The sequence below is a fragment of the Chlorocebus sabaeus genome, chromosome 20 (genome assembly GCF_047675955.1).
Source record: "Chlorocebus sabaeus isolate Y175 chromosome 20, mChlSab1.0.hap1, whole genome shotgun sequence".
Classification (NCBI taxonomy): Eukaryota; Metazoa; Chordata; class Mammalia; order Primates; family Cercopithecidae; genus Chlorocebus; species Chlorocebus sabaeus.
Genome location: NC_132923.1, coordinates 119,361,673 through 119,375,664, shown reverse-complemented (window position 1 = coordinate 119,375,664; position 13,992 = coordinate 119,361,673). Strand labels below are relative to the sequence as shown.

Sequence of the window (13,992 nt, the reverse complement as noted above, 5' to 3'; positions counted from 1 at the left end):
AGCTCCCCATGGAGACCCCTGCCCCTCACAAGCTTCCTTAACTCAGTGGGAAACCACTTAGTGATTTGAGCTGGGAAGGAGCTGGGGCCATCCTCCAGGGCAAAAGAAGCTGAGTCCTGTTCCTCCCGTTCCACTTGCTAAGCCCACGCGAGGTCTTCAGGGGCTAAACCAAGAAGCCAGCCTTCCCCACACTGTTGTCAGACTGAATTCTTTAAAAGTAAAACTGACCCTGTTACTTACCAGCTCAACCCCCTGCAGTGGGCAAATAAAATCTAAACTTTTCCCCATGGACTCCAAGGTAGCCTGGTGTATTCTGGCCCTACCTGCTCTAGCCATTCCCATTGCTGTGCCCCCCACCATGAGTCCTTCTACTTCTCATTCCTGCCCCCGGGCCTTTGCACTGCTGTGTCCTTTGCCTAGAATGCTCTTCCCCCTCCTCCCAATCATCACAGGGATGTTTCCTCCACATCATTCAGGTCTGTCACTAAATGTCACCTCCTAGAGAGACCCTCCCTGACCCCAGTCAATGGCTCGAAGTATTTTTTTCTGTGCAGTGCTTCTCACTATCTGATGTAATCTTTCTTTGTGTTAATTGCCTCCTGTCCTGGGAACGTTTGCTCCACAAGAGTGGGTCTTGCAGTCATCACGACATTTCCAGCACCTAGACCCATACCAGGCACACAGTAGGGACTCAGAACATCTGCTGAATAAATGAGACCCTACTAGGCACCGGGCCTGTGCCAGGCTCTCCTCACCCAGGTCCCCGTAATCCTCATAGCAGCCTGCACTTACAATTGAAGAAACTGAGGCCTGGCCTGTGAAGCTGCCAAGGAAGTCAGATTTAATAGCAGGTTAGATCCCAAATAAATGCCCCATCCAGGATCCTCCTGCAGTCTTGGGCTTCCACCCAGGACAAATTCTTTACGGAAAAAGGAGAAAAGCCAGAAAACTGGAAAAGAGGAAACGTACCCCATCCTGCTCCTGTAATAATCCTCAGGGTGCAGCTCTCCCTCCCCTGCCCCTCTTCTTCCCCCAGCTTTGGGTGTGGGTTTTTTTTAAAATTTCATTTTCTGTAGCATTCACATTTTCTGTGTCCATCATGCAGTGTCTGTAAGCATGAGTTTAAATGCAGGGAGGACAGTACAGAGCTGGATACACAGAGTTACCTGGCTGTCCCCAAGGCTTGGACATTTAGATTGTTTCTAGTCTGGTGTGCCTGAGTTAGTGGCATCTGAGTGTTGTAGATGGAATTGAAATGTCCATCCATTCATTTTTTGACCAAATTTTACTGTGCTGGGCCCTGTGTCAAGCAGGGGACAGACACTAAAGGGCATGAGGCTCAGGCTCTGTCCTTGGAGTCCACAGTCTTATGTGGGAAGTGGCCAAGAACAGCCACAGAATGGTGTAAGTATTCCAGGCTAGACAGCAGAGCACACCATTCAGAAGGAAGTGGCTGGTCCTTGGGCGGGATGGGGCCTGCCTCCTGGACTGAGGACGCCACCCTGAAGTGGAGTCTGCAGATGTTGAAGGAGGAGAGTTGGGGAGGGAGGTTACGTGCTGTGCGCACGTCATGGCGAGGGCAGAGGTACGGCTGCGTGGTGCGTCCTGAGCATTGGCTGGCCTGACACGTAGGGAGCCCACAAGGAAGGGCAGGAGTGGAGGCAGCACTGGGGCCCTGAATGCTGAGCTAAGGAACTTGGGCTTTGTCCTGCAGTGGAGGGGAAGGCTGATCATTTGTATCTTCTTTTTTAAAAAAGTTTGTGTTTGTTTTAAGATCAAAATTGTGCATACACTTGCAAGAAAAAAAAAAAAAAAAGAAAACATGAAGTGGTTTATCCTGAAGGACTCATCCCCCATCCTTATCTCAGTTCTACTTTTTGGAAGAGAATGCTTTTCACCTGTTATGTTTTTAATCCACCTGGCACTTTCCTCAGGACCCAAACTTGTTCACTCTGCTGCTTCCTGATATATCAATTTTGGGACATTACCTGTTGTCTCCTCGCTGTGAAAGATGAGGATGTGGCCCATATTACCCCCATTCCTTCCCCGGTCATTCTGTCGGTTGCTTTTGTCACTTTAAATCATTTATGTAAACCACAACTTCTTCTTTCATAATTTTCGGCTCCATCTTTCCCTTTAGTAAGGTAAAGCTCTGAGGGGTCACTGGACCGTGCCTGGTCCTCTTGGCTTGTGAGTGAGCGTGTGCGTGTCTTTCCTGCTCCTCACTCGGTGATATCATGTTGGTAGTTTGCAACTGGCCACATTAGAATGTTTACACCATGGAAATTGGCAAACCCTGCAAAGCAGGATTCCCTGACAGTTGTTAAACTTTGGCCAACACAGCACAGCTGGGCTTCTAAGGTTCCTTTCCAGCCCTGAGAAGCTTGTGCTTTTGAAGAATATGAGAATGGCTGGCCCAGGGGTGGGGCCTTGTAGGGAGGTTCAGCTGGCAGGCCCAGCCAGCACCGACACCCCTCCCTTTGTGCCACAGCAAAGCTTCGAGGCGCACCAGGACGAGGCAGTGAGTGTGACACACATGGTGAAGGCAGGCAGCGGCGTCTGGATGGCCTTCTCCTCCGGCACCTCCATCCGCCTCTTCCACACCGAGACCCTGGAGCATCTGCAAGAGATCAACATTGCCACCAGGACCACCTTCCTCCTGCCAGGTGAGGCTGCCGCGGGAAGGGCGGGAGGTGACACTCACAGAGCACCTTCCACGGCCAGGTAGCGGTGTGACCTGGGCAGCCTATCCCATTTTCCCTCGTCAGCCCTGAAAACTGGGGCTTTAAGGCAGGGCACTCCCCAGGAAGTGGTGGGGTTGGGATTCACACCTAGGACTGTCATCTCAAAGCCCCTGCCTGTCACTGTGTCCAGCTACCACATCACAGCACCCTGGGGCGCTCAGGAAGTGGCCCCCAGTTGTGGGCCCTCCAAAGTCAGGCAGCTGCTAAGGAAAGGCCAAGCTGGGCAGGAACCCAGGTTCTTTCTGTTCTGCCCCACTCCCCAGGTTGACCAAACACCCAATTCTGCCTCAAATCCCCTGCAGGATGAGGTGATGGGAAAGTGAGAAAGCCAACGGATGGTCTTTGTCCTTGGAGGTTGTTCTAAGAAAGGCAAATGTCCCTCTTGGCCTTCTGGTCTGTGGGTTTGGATGGCATCTGCTATGGCTGGGGCCCCTCCTGCATAGCTGTGTGTAGATGAAGTGGGAATGGCGGCCAACGATTAAGGCTGGAACTCACCTAATGCCCCCAAGGCCTCCACAGAATTGGTTCTCAGCCCTTCCTTACCACCTGCTGCCCAAGATGCAGGCGCCATGCCCATCCTCACCCCAGCTGGCTTCAGAGCAGCCTACGGGGCCAGCAGGCATCAGTTAACCTTGCTTCCCTCCTTGGCCCAGCTTCCCCCAGAGAGACTGACCTGAGGCCAGTGTGGGAGGGTGCAGTGGCTCTGTCTTGTCCCAGTGCCCCAGGCAGTGCTGGGTTCAGCAGCTGGGAGAGCCAAAGGGCCCTCGGGCCAGGCAAACACAGCCCGTGTGGCAGGCAGGGGCCTGGAGCTGATTGTCACAGGACCTGGCAGATGGGCCATGGCAGAGGCTGGGAGCAGCCGTATGCCCAGCAGGGTTGAGTGTTCTGTCTTCTTGGGCCATACCAAGGGCAGGCACGTTAGCCAGCACTGCAGGAGCCTTGGGGACCTCTACCTACCCCAGGCGCCTGGTCCCTAACTCCCTCCTGAGGGCCTAGAAATCAGCCTGGTTTCTGCTTCCTCTTAGCCGGTCATGATGGTCCTTGAGTCTGAACTGGTCACACAGGGATAGTGGTTACTAACAACACAGTCCATGGCAGTCACAATGGTGTAATAACTGCCACCCTGCCTAGGCCCGAGGTGATGAGGCCGCAGGTGCTTAGGTACAGGATCTCATGTCACCCTAACCCCGCGAGCTGGGGATCGTCCCTACGTTCCAGATGTAGACACTGAGATTGGTTCAGCAGGCCAGGCGTCTTGCCCACGGTCATGCAGTGGACCAGAGGCAGGACCACAAGTCACATCAGACAGGACTCAGTCCAGCGTCCTACTGTGTGTAATGGGGAAAGAGAGTTGGCTTGAGGCCTGGCTTGGCCAACGCGTAGTATCAGACAAGTCCCTTCATCTCCCGGAGCCCTTCATCCCTCTGTAAGATGGGATGTAGTTCCCAGCTCAGGGACTGTTATGAGGATAAATGCTGCCCGGGCTGGGAAGGTGGCTGTCCTGGGCCGACAGGGTGGCAGGTGCCCGATGAGACTGAACCCTTCGCTCATGCTCTCCTGGGGTATGTGAGAGGCTTGGTGGGACCTGTGTTTGGGTTGCCTCCTTCCCCCTCCCTCTCTCCGTTCCTCCCTCCGTCTCTTCTTTCCTCCTTCCCTCCTTCCTCCCTTTCTTGTTTCATAGTATTTAGCCATTATACAAGTTCAATCCATTTTAAGTACGATCAAAATGTCTCGGTATCACAGAACTATCTCCACATTTCCTCTGATAGCTAAATTATTTCAAGTTAGTGGAACAATGAAGAAATGGATAATCTTACGGGCTTTTAAAAATCTTTGGAATCTCATCTTGTCAGCACAGAGGAAAGTGAGAGAGAGTGAAGCTCATCAAGTGGTGGGAGGCAGGATGTGTGGACAGACCTGGCTGCAGTTAGAACAGCCCCTCCTACCTGTACAGCCCTGACTTCACTGTGTTTCACACGCACCTTCACGTCTGTTTTCTTTACTTACTCTTTGCCTTTAAGGAAGGAAGGGCATTCGTTGTTATGATGATTTGAGGGCCGGGTAAGCTGGGGCTCAGGAGGTGAAATGACTGGTTTGCCATCGCAGTGCTGATACGGACAGAGCCAGGAGCAGCCTCACGGGCTCTCATTAAAGCTTCCTCACACTTACTGTGTAGGCTTGGGCAGTTGTGTTCCTGTCCTGGGCCTCAGTTTCCCCATTCATACAATGAAGGGCTGAGATTTGAGTCAGCTTGGCCATGCTGGGTGGGGTACACCAGAGCCTGGAGCCAGGATTCCTCCTGGAATCCCTGCTCCCCTGCCTTCCAGCTCTGACTGGGAGCACTCGAAGCACCCGCTTCCCATCCTCGGTCCCCACCCTGCAGGGCACGTGTGGGTGTTGCATGAGACAGAGTGACGGCAGTGCCCACAGTCCCCGTCTCAAGCCAGCAGCAGTCCATGATGGTGACATTTGCCATCATCGTCTTTACTGCATCCCCCACCCTGCATCTCCTACGAGGACTCCTTGCCCCTCCTAAGACCCTCCAGGTCAGTGTGCCATTCCTGTCGCATCAGCTGCATCAGAGCAGACAGAGGTGACCCCTCTCTTGCCAGACCTCCCTGAGGCCGAACCCTGGAGAGGGCTGGGTGTAGGCTGAGGTTCCAGAGTGTGGGGTTTCCCGAAGATTCCCTCCTTCCCTCAGGCCTGAGCTTTCCTAATCAGCAACCCTGGGGACCTGCCAGACCAGGTCCTCCTGACCCCTCATATCTGAGACTGGCTCCCTAAGCCAGAGCCAGCCCCAGCCACCATGCTGGGGACCAGAGTGTGGGGTGCAGCTTCAGATCCACCTCACGTTGTGCCTTTGCAGAAGCGCAACACAGCAGGATTCGTAAATTCTTTATTAGAGATATTTTAAAAAGGCTTTTAAGTATTTTTTTCCTTCCCCCACACCACCAAATGAAATAATTGCATAATTAGTAATAAATTTGTTCCTCCACTAAGTGTGGATTTTTTTAGGGTGTGTTAAAAATTTATCACGCTTCCTTCCCCTGACCCCTTTCTTCCACTCGAGTACCCGACTAGTATTAATGCATTTTTTAACCTAAACTTCCTCCTCCTTTTAACCAGACAGGTCATTAATAAAATGTTCTCCAAGAGCCTGAGCTTTTTAAAGTTGTATATCTCCAGATAGATGGCTTGGGTGAGTTGAACACTGCTGCATTAAGTCTCTGTGATAAAATATTTATTCACCATTAGAAATTTTTTTTTTTCCTTTCGGACTGTTTGTGAAGTGTCTTGCTCTTTCCTTGAGGCGGAGGGGGAGGGGAAGGCCCCAGAATGAGGTCTGCAGATGAAGTCATTTCTCAATTCCGGCATCTCTTTCGGTTTCTTGCTTGCCTTCCTCCCATTTGTCGGTTTCGCCGTCCAGTGTGGGCCGGGAGGATGCAGGGGCATCGGGAAATGGTCTCCTGCCGGTCTCCGTGCCCTGGGGGCCCTGGAGAGGGAGGCGATGAGGCTTGTGGGATGAAAAATTCACTACTGTCCCCTCTCTTGGCTTTATTGTTCTTGTGGGTTTATGGCTCTGATGGAGCTGATCTGAAGACATTAACGTCCAGATCCTTTTAATAATCGTAAACATTATCCTCATAGCCTCTATTTATTGATTGTGTACTATGGGCTAAGAGCTGTGCTCAGTTGTGTGTATATATTATATGTGTACATATGTGTGTATATATTTAGTATTTCTAATAATTATAAAATTGAGCACAGTAGGTTTGTAGTACTCATTGATGGATGAGAGAAGTGACTTGTCCAAGTTTTCTCCTTTCCTTCATCCATCCGTCCATCCATCCATCCATTTACTCATTCACTCACAGATACTTCTTGAGAGTCTACCATGAGCCAAGGTACTTGGCCAGGAGTTGGGGAGTTAACCATGAGCACACAGATAAGCCACTGCCCTCACAAAGCTTGTCATAAGTAAACAAACAGCAGAATAAGGTCATCACAGGCCTTGGCCAGGGCTAAGAAGATAAGTCAGGTGTTGAGGAAAGGAGCTCATGGCCTGAACCTCCCACGTTGGCCAACTCCAGGAGGGCTGGGGTCCTGACCCTGGACTGGAGGCTGCCATCATAGTGAGCCTTCACTTTTGGAATGGATTTAGGTGTGGGAAATAGTCCCAGCTCCACAGACACCCAGGTACTGTTTGTGAAATAGCCCCTGTTGCCAAGCCTGTAAATCACTAGTGGGCTTTTTTTTCCAGCCAGGTTTGTGTTTCCACATTACATGGACACAATGAATGTGATTTTTTGAGGTTGCATCATGTTGCCAGACTCGAATCCCACTGCCTGCTCGATAGCTCCACTCAGGTGTCTAATTTGTGTCTCAGACCACACATCCAACCAGGAGCTCTGGGCTTCAACCCCCAAACCTGCTCCTTTGCCATCCCAGGCCATGGCACTGCTGTGCACCCAGCTGCTCCAGGCAGGGGAGCCTCAGTGCTGTCCTAGGTTCCTTCCTTCGCTCCACCCCTGCTCCCCTCTCCCAGCAGCTCTGTCGTTCTGCTCCAAACAGGTCTCGAACAGGTTGGGCTCTCCTTGCCTCCCTTCCTGCCTGGGCAGCTGTGGGAGCCCCTGCTGGGCTCCCTGCTCCTCCCATTCCCACCCTCCACAACTGCAGCTAGAACGTTCCACTCAAATCGGGTCACGCCACTCCCCTGCCTAGGCCTTCCGGTAGCTTTTCACTGCAGCCAGAATTAAGAGCCCCAGTCCTGGCCCTGACCCATCCCCTCTTCTGACCATCTGGAGTCCGCCTTCTGTGCCCCAGCTGCACTGACTTCACTCTGCTCGGTGGACTGGCTGAGCTCGTTCCTGTCACAGGGCCTTTGCATGCCCTGTCTCCTGGGCCTCGGGTCAGGTCTTGGTGTGGTCACCTCTGCCTTGTTGCCCGGAGTTCGCAGCCTCACGCCTGCCTCCCCAATCCTTCCAGGAAGCAGAGAGAGGCCTGAAGACCCGGGAATCCTCCACTGGCTCTGCCCCGTCACCCTGTTTCAATCCTCTGCCTGGTGTTTACATCCCTTGTTTCTGTTTTTGTTTCCTGTATCTCCTCTCTACGCCTCTGTGTCTAATACAGTAGCCATTATTACAATGAAAGAAAATAACACATTCAGTCCCTCAGTACCACTAGCTATATTTCCAGCACTTGGAAGCCACGTATGGCTGATGGCTGTCAAATTGGACAGCATGGTAGGGAACATGTCCATCATCTAGAGTGTCTGCTCCTTATGACAGGACTCTGTGTACATGGTCCCAGCTGTGCCCCCAGCACTGAGTGTGGTGTCTGCCATGCAGTAGGCATCTGGGAGGTAAATGGATTGCTGATGGGATGGCACACTGTGTTAGGCAATGCTGGGTGTACCCTGAGTCAGTAACCTGCCTTTTGGGGTGAGAGAGCCACACCATTTCTCTCCATGCCTACACTGCAGAGGAAGCACATACACCCACATGTATGGAGTTGAAGTGTCACGCCCAAGGAGGGAGAGGTGATGGAAGCACTGGGTGGTGGTGAGCCGTAGACCTCAACTCTACCCCACCCTGCACTCACCAGCTGGGGGCCTCCTTGAGCCTTAACATCCGTGCCTGGAAAATGGGGCCAGCATTTGTGTCTTGCGTACGTCTTGGCTATTGCAAGGCTTCTGTCAGATGAGAGCAGGTATACGAGTGCTTTGGAAACTCCAAAGCTGTATTTTTTCAAGTGTGATCCATGGACCAGAAGCAGCAGAAAGTGGGAACTTTCTGGAATGCAGCCTAAGCCTCTCCCAGAAGGCAGCAGGATTAGGACAAGAAGGAGACAGCCTTTTAGAAAGGCAGGTGCCCAGTGAAGCCCAAGGAAGTATGGCAGAGCCGTACAACCTGTGTGTGACGTGGTGGGGGGTCTGTCCCTGAGCTGGCAGCCTATACTCCATGCCTCTTAGCCTCCTCAGAGAGCCTCCTGCCCCCTACACTCCCAGCCTGTCCTTTGTGCCCATTCCCGTTGCTCAGAATTGTTGGCAACAGTGCAGCAGCAGTGATGACAGCAGATGGCGCCCATTGTGCCATGTGTGGGCACAGGGTTGTTTTACGTTCATTTAACCCAATGGAGAGTATTTGTGTTCTAAACATCAAAAAGGTACAGTAAAAATATGGTCCTATAGGACTGCCATTGTATACATGGTCTGTTGTTGACCGAAAGGTCATTATGTGACATGTGACTGTATTATCCTTGTCCCCTTTTACAAGTGAGGACACCATGGCCCAGAGGAGTTTAGGATGGGCCCCAGGTCACGTAGCAGGAGAGTGGCAGAGCCAAGGTGTGAGCCCCGCGCCTGGCTCTGGAGCCCTGTTCTCGGCCACTGTGCTGGGCAGCCCACACCTGGCGTCTTCTCTGTCAGGAGCAGGGGACTGCCCCCACGCCCTCCCTGACATTGCCATTCTTGCTAAAATGAAGAGACAGCACTGAGGGGAGAGCTAAAAGGAATGAATCTGGGCTGGCATCGGAAACATGCTGCTTCCCACCAGTGAGTTTTCTGCTTCACTCTTGGGCCCAGGGCCTGCAGGGTGTGCTGTGACCTCATCTGGAGAAGCATCCACACAGGCAGGCCCTGAGGGCTGCAGCAGACCCACCTGGATGCCTCTCGAGCCCTACCTGGCCCTTATGCCTTCCATCTGCACCCACACCATTGAGAAGCTTGCACCTCCCCAGTCTTTCCTGGTTTTGCTTGTAGCTGGCCAGCTGGATCCCTGCTTGGGTTGCCCTTGGACAACCCTTTGTGCCAGATGACCTGGCCGCCGTGTATTGAGAGCACACATAGACCAGGCACTGTGCCTGTGGTGTTCCCCCGATGCATCCGCACGGCAGCCCCACTTTACACAGGAGGAAACTGAGGCTGGTTAGGGGAGTGCCCAGCTGCAGGACCCCACGGCCAGACCCCGGGCAGGTTAGCCCCCACAGCCCCAGCTCTTACCCACCCCACCGTCCAGCTTCTTGCTGGTTTCAGGGGAGGAGCCCGCTGTGCCATGCCCTCACCTCGTGGTGGCGCCCAGAGCCCATGCCGTCTCCCCAGGAGGGCACTGCTCAGCCGCCCTCTCTCTCTGCAGGCCAGAAGCACTTATGTGTCACCAGCCTCCTGATCTGCCAGGGTCTGCTCTGGGTGGGCACTGACCAGGGTGTCATCGTCCTGCTGCCCGTGCCTCGGCTGGAAGGCATCCCTAAGATCACAGGTGAGGCTTTGGGAGCTGGTGTTGGCAGGAGCTGGTGGTCAGCTACGGCTGGCTGGCGGGGCTCGGCAGGGAGGGTGTATTATGCCCTCATCGGTATGGGGATGGGGCTCCAGTCTCCAGCTTCCTCTCATCTCAGGTGGCATGGTGGCCAGTAGAACCGAATCGTCCCAGCCCCACAGTCTCCCACCTTTCCGAGTCTCAGTTTCCTAATCTGGCAGATGAACACAAGAGTGGCTTGGGGCCTGGCTGAGACACCTGCCTAATGGCAGGGGCTCCACTGGCCCTTTCTGCTCCTTCCCATAGCAGTTTCAAGATGTCCAGGTTCCAGAGTGAGAAATAACTAAGCGCTTCTGGGGCCAGGCCCAGCCTCCTTGTGGGGTCCCTGTGCAAATGAATGTGTTCGCATAGATCAGACGAAGGTCTGCTCTGATGTCTGCCACTGGGCCCAGGAGAACAAGGACAGGATTAGAGAAGCCCCCCACACTTGGATGCCTGGAGCCCCAGGGCCCCTTCTGCCTTTGCCCTGAGAATGATGACTGTGGTCTCTTTCAGTAAGGGAGCAGGGCTGATCAGAAGCCCTGGGGGTGGGCTGGCTCCTTGCGCAGACCTCGAGTCCTTCTGCTAAAGAAGAGTTGCTTTGGCTGGGCACGGTGACTCACACCTGTAATCCTAGCACTTTGGGAGGCTGAGGCGGGTGGATTGCCTGAGCTCAGGAGTCTGAGACCAGCCTGAGCAACACAGTGAAACCCCATCTCTACTAAAAAAAAAAAAAAAAAAAAAAAAAAAAAAAAGCTGGGCATGGTGGCGTGCGCCTGTAATCCCAGTTACTTGGGAGGCTGAGGCAAGAGAATTTCTTGAACTTGGGATGCAGAGGTTGCAGTGAGCAGAGATTGTGCCATTGCACTCTAGCCTGGGGGACAGAGTGAGACTCCATCTCAAAAAAAAAAAAAAAAAAAAAAAAAAAAATTGCTTCTAAATTCTGAGATTTTCTATTTTCAAGGTTTCATCAAATAGGGCATTTTGTCCATCCAAAAGGCATTTGTGGAGGGTCTATTTCCAGGTGGAATCCTGGGATGTGGGGATGAATCAGGCAGAGACCCTGCTGTCAACAAGCTGATGGTCTCCTGGGTGTCATCATAGCTCGGGTGACAGGTGCTGGGATGAGGGTGCTCCGGGGGCTGGGGACACAGAGACTGGGACGGGCAGCTCCCCATGCATGAATTCAGGAGGGATTCACAGTGAGGAGCTTGAGCTGGGCCTTGCAGAAAGAGCTGCAGAATCAGGTAGACGGGAAAGGATTTCTAGGTAGAAGCAGCCTCTTTGGCAAAGGCTCAGAGACGAGGAAATTCTTGGAATTTCACACTGAGGCTCCCCCGTGTGGTGTATAAGGTGGTTCCTGTTCCGCTCCCCTGAGGAAGTTGTGCAGGAGCACGGGATAGCCAGACCCGTGGCCTTCGGGGGAGGTGCCAACATAGAAGAAGTGACCCCGCCCTCCAGAATACCCACACAGAGAGTTCTCAAGGAGAGAGACTCAGGCGCCTCCCTTAATGCGCTGGGCCTTTGGGCCCCTTTCTCTCTCCCCCCATTTTCTGCAGGGAAAGGCATGGTCTCACTCAACGGGCACTGTGGGCCTGTGGCCTTCCTGGCTGTGGCTACCAGCATCCTGGCCCCCGACATCCTGCGGAGTGACCAGGAGGAGGCTGAGGGGCCCCGGGCTGAGGAGGACAAGCCAGACGGGCATGCACACGAGCCCGTGCCCGACAGCCACGTGGGCCGAGAGCTGACCCGCAAGAAGGGCATCCTCTTGCAGTACCGCCTGCGCTCCACCGCGCACCTCCCGGGCCCGCTGCTCTCCATGCGGGAGCCGGCGCCTGCTGACGGCGCGGCCTTGGAGCACAGCGAGGAGGACGGCTCCATTTACGAGATGGCCGACGACCCTGACGTCTGGGTGCGCAGCCGGCCCTGCGCCCGCGACGCCCACCGCAAGGAGATTTGCTCCGTGGCCATCATCTCCGGTGGGCAGGGCTACCGCAACTTCGGCCTCCCACTGGGCAGCAGTGGGAGGCCGGCCCCGTGTGGGGAGACAGACAGCACCCTCCTCATCTGGCAGGTGCCCTTGATGCTATAGCCCCTCCCGTCTCCCCTCAGAGGGCACAGCTGCAGGCCTGACCGAGGCTACAACCGGCTCTTGTGCTCTAGAGACCTGCATGGGATGTGTGGTTGGGCCTGGACTCTCCAGAAACTACTTGGGCAGAGCAAAGGAAAACCTCTTCTTTTTAAAAAAAATTTTCAGAGTGTTTTGGGGAGAAGTTTTAGGGCTTGGGGAGAGGGAGGACACATCTGGAGGAAATGGCCTTCTTTTTAAAAGCAAAAAACACAAAACCTCACAACTGCCTGGCAAGCCCAATATCACTTGTTTGGGCCCTAGCAGGGCTCCAAGGCAGCCACACACCCCTCCTGGAAGGGTGTGTGCGTGTGAGTGTGTGCGAGTGTGTGGGCTGGTGTGTGAATATCTATAAATACGTATATATGGTGTATATTATATGTGTATAAATAAAGTCTGTACATATTGGAGCTCTGGGAGATGCTGGAATAAAAGACAAGAGTTACATCCGGACTTGGATTGAGGTTTTGTTGTGGTTTTTTAAAAGACATGATGGGAAAGAGACAGAGAGCAGCTATTGGTAGAGAGGGGTTATTCGGGACCCAGGAGCAACTCTTAGGCTTGGCCGGAGGGTGGAGCTGCTGTGGGAATTGGCTCTAGAACCTCACAGTCCAATCTGGTTGCCATTTACCACAGGTGGCTAATTAATTTTCACATTAATGAAAATGAAATCAAACGTTCAATCTCTCAGTCACCGTAGCCACATTTCAGATGTGGCTTGAGTGGTGAGTGGTGAAGGATGAGGTGGCACAGATATGACCATTTCTACTATAGAAGAAAGGTCACTTCTGCTCCAGAAGGAGCTCTGGGAGCTTCTTTTCTGAATATGTTTTGGAAAAAAGACGGGTTCCCCCAGCTCTGGAGTAGCATGGGGGCGGAAGGCCTTGGTGTCTCACAGTGCAAGCCAGCAGGGAGGGGAAGATGAGGGGCGTCTCTGCAAACTGGCAGCCATGTCCCAGGACTTGGGGTCAGAGGGAGGACTGGGTGGGCTTCAGGTGAGGTCCATTAGCAGCAGGAGCAGAGCCTAGGCTGCAGGGGGGTGGGCAGGTGGGGCTGCCTCTGGCCCTGGCTCCTCTCTTCTGGCTCAGTTCATCCTTAGATTTCTAGAGCTGCCTGCAGGAAAGAAAGTCAAAATCAAAAGCCACCACCCAAAAGGGAAGTGTTTCCTCCATCTTCCCACCCTCTGCCTGTCTGTCATCTGTCTACCCACCACCCACCAGTACTTGCATTGAGTTCTTTCCACTGAAGTGCTGGGAACCCAGTGGAAAAACTACCAAGGAGTGGACCTTCCAGCCGGGTTCTAACCTCCTGATAGAGTCTCGCCCGCTAGAGAAGTCATTCATTACTTATTTTGCAAACCCCTCGAGTTCCTGCTATTTGCCGGGCACTGTGCTATGTGGGCAAGACTGCAGCTCTCCATGCCCACAGGAAGTGCATGATGTAGCGGGGAGGGCAGGCGTAAATACCCGCGAGTGAAGGCTTGAGGAGATCGAGGGTGCTTCGGAGGAGGAAGGGGGAGGGAGGAGCAGCCCGTGCTCAGGTGGAGGGTAGACAGAAGTTGGCTATGCCCAGAAGGAGGTAGCCAGTGTGGGTCCCCAGGAAGGGGAGAAAGGAAGCTGGTCCAGAGGAACCAGTACACCTGAAGGTCCCACACTGACTACGGCTCAGACGTGTCCACCTCCTTTGGGCCTCAGGATCCCATTTTGTATCAAAAGAACCATCACTGCCCTGTCTACTACCTCTCTTGGAAGAGAATAAAGTGCCCTGGTTCCATTTTTATTGTACAAGTGGGTTATTGAACAAATACTCTCTGAATGGACCTCCCAGG

General features: G+C 53.5%; 1 protein-coding gene across 9 annotated transcripts in view; it reads left to right on the top strand.

The window, feature by feature from the left end:
* The window catches only part of ARHGEF10L (Rho guanine nucleotide exchange factor 10 like), a 180,143-nt gene extending 167,520 nt beyond the window's left edge, over positions 1-12,623 (top strand). For all 9 annotated transcript variants that reach the window (XM_073007778.1, XM_073007780.1, XM_038010375.2 and 6 more), the window contains 3 exons: positions 2,492-2,666; positions 9,878-10,000; positions 11,596-12,623. In XM_073007778.1, coding sequence (XP_072863879.1) covers positions 2,492-2,666; positions 9,878-10,000; positions 11,596-12,128 — 831 coding nt within the window. In that variant the 3' untranslated portion in view covers positions 12,129-12,623. The remainder of the gene's footprint in view (positions 1-2,491; positions 2,667-9,877; positions 10,001-11,595) is intronic.
* The last annotated feature ends 1,369 nt before the right edge of the window (positions 12,624-13,992 follow it).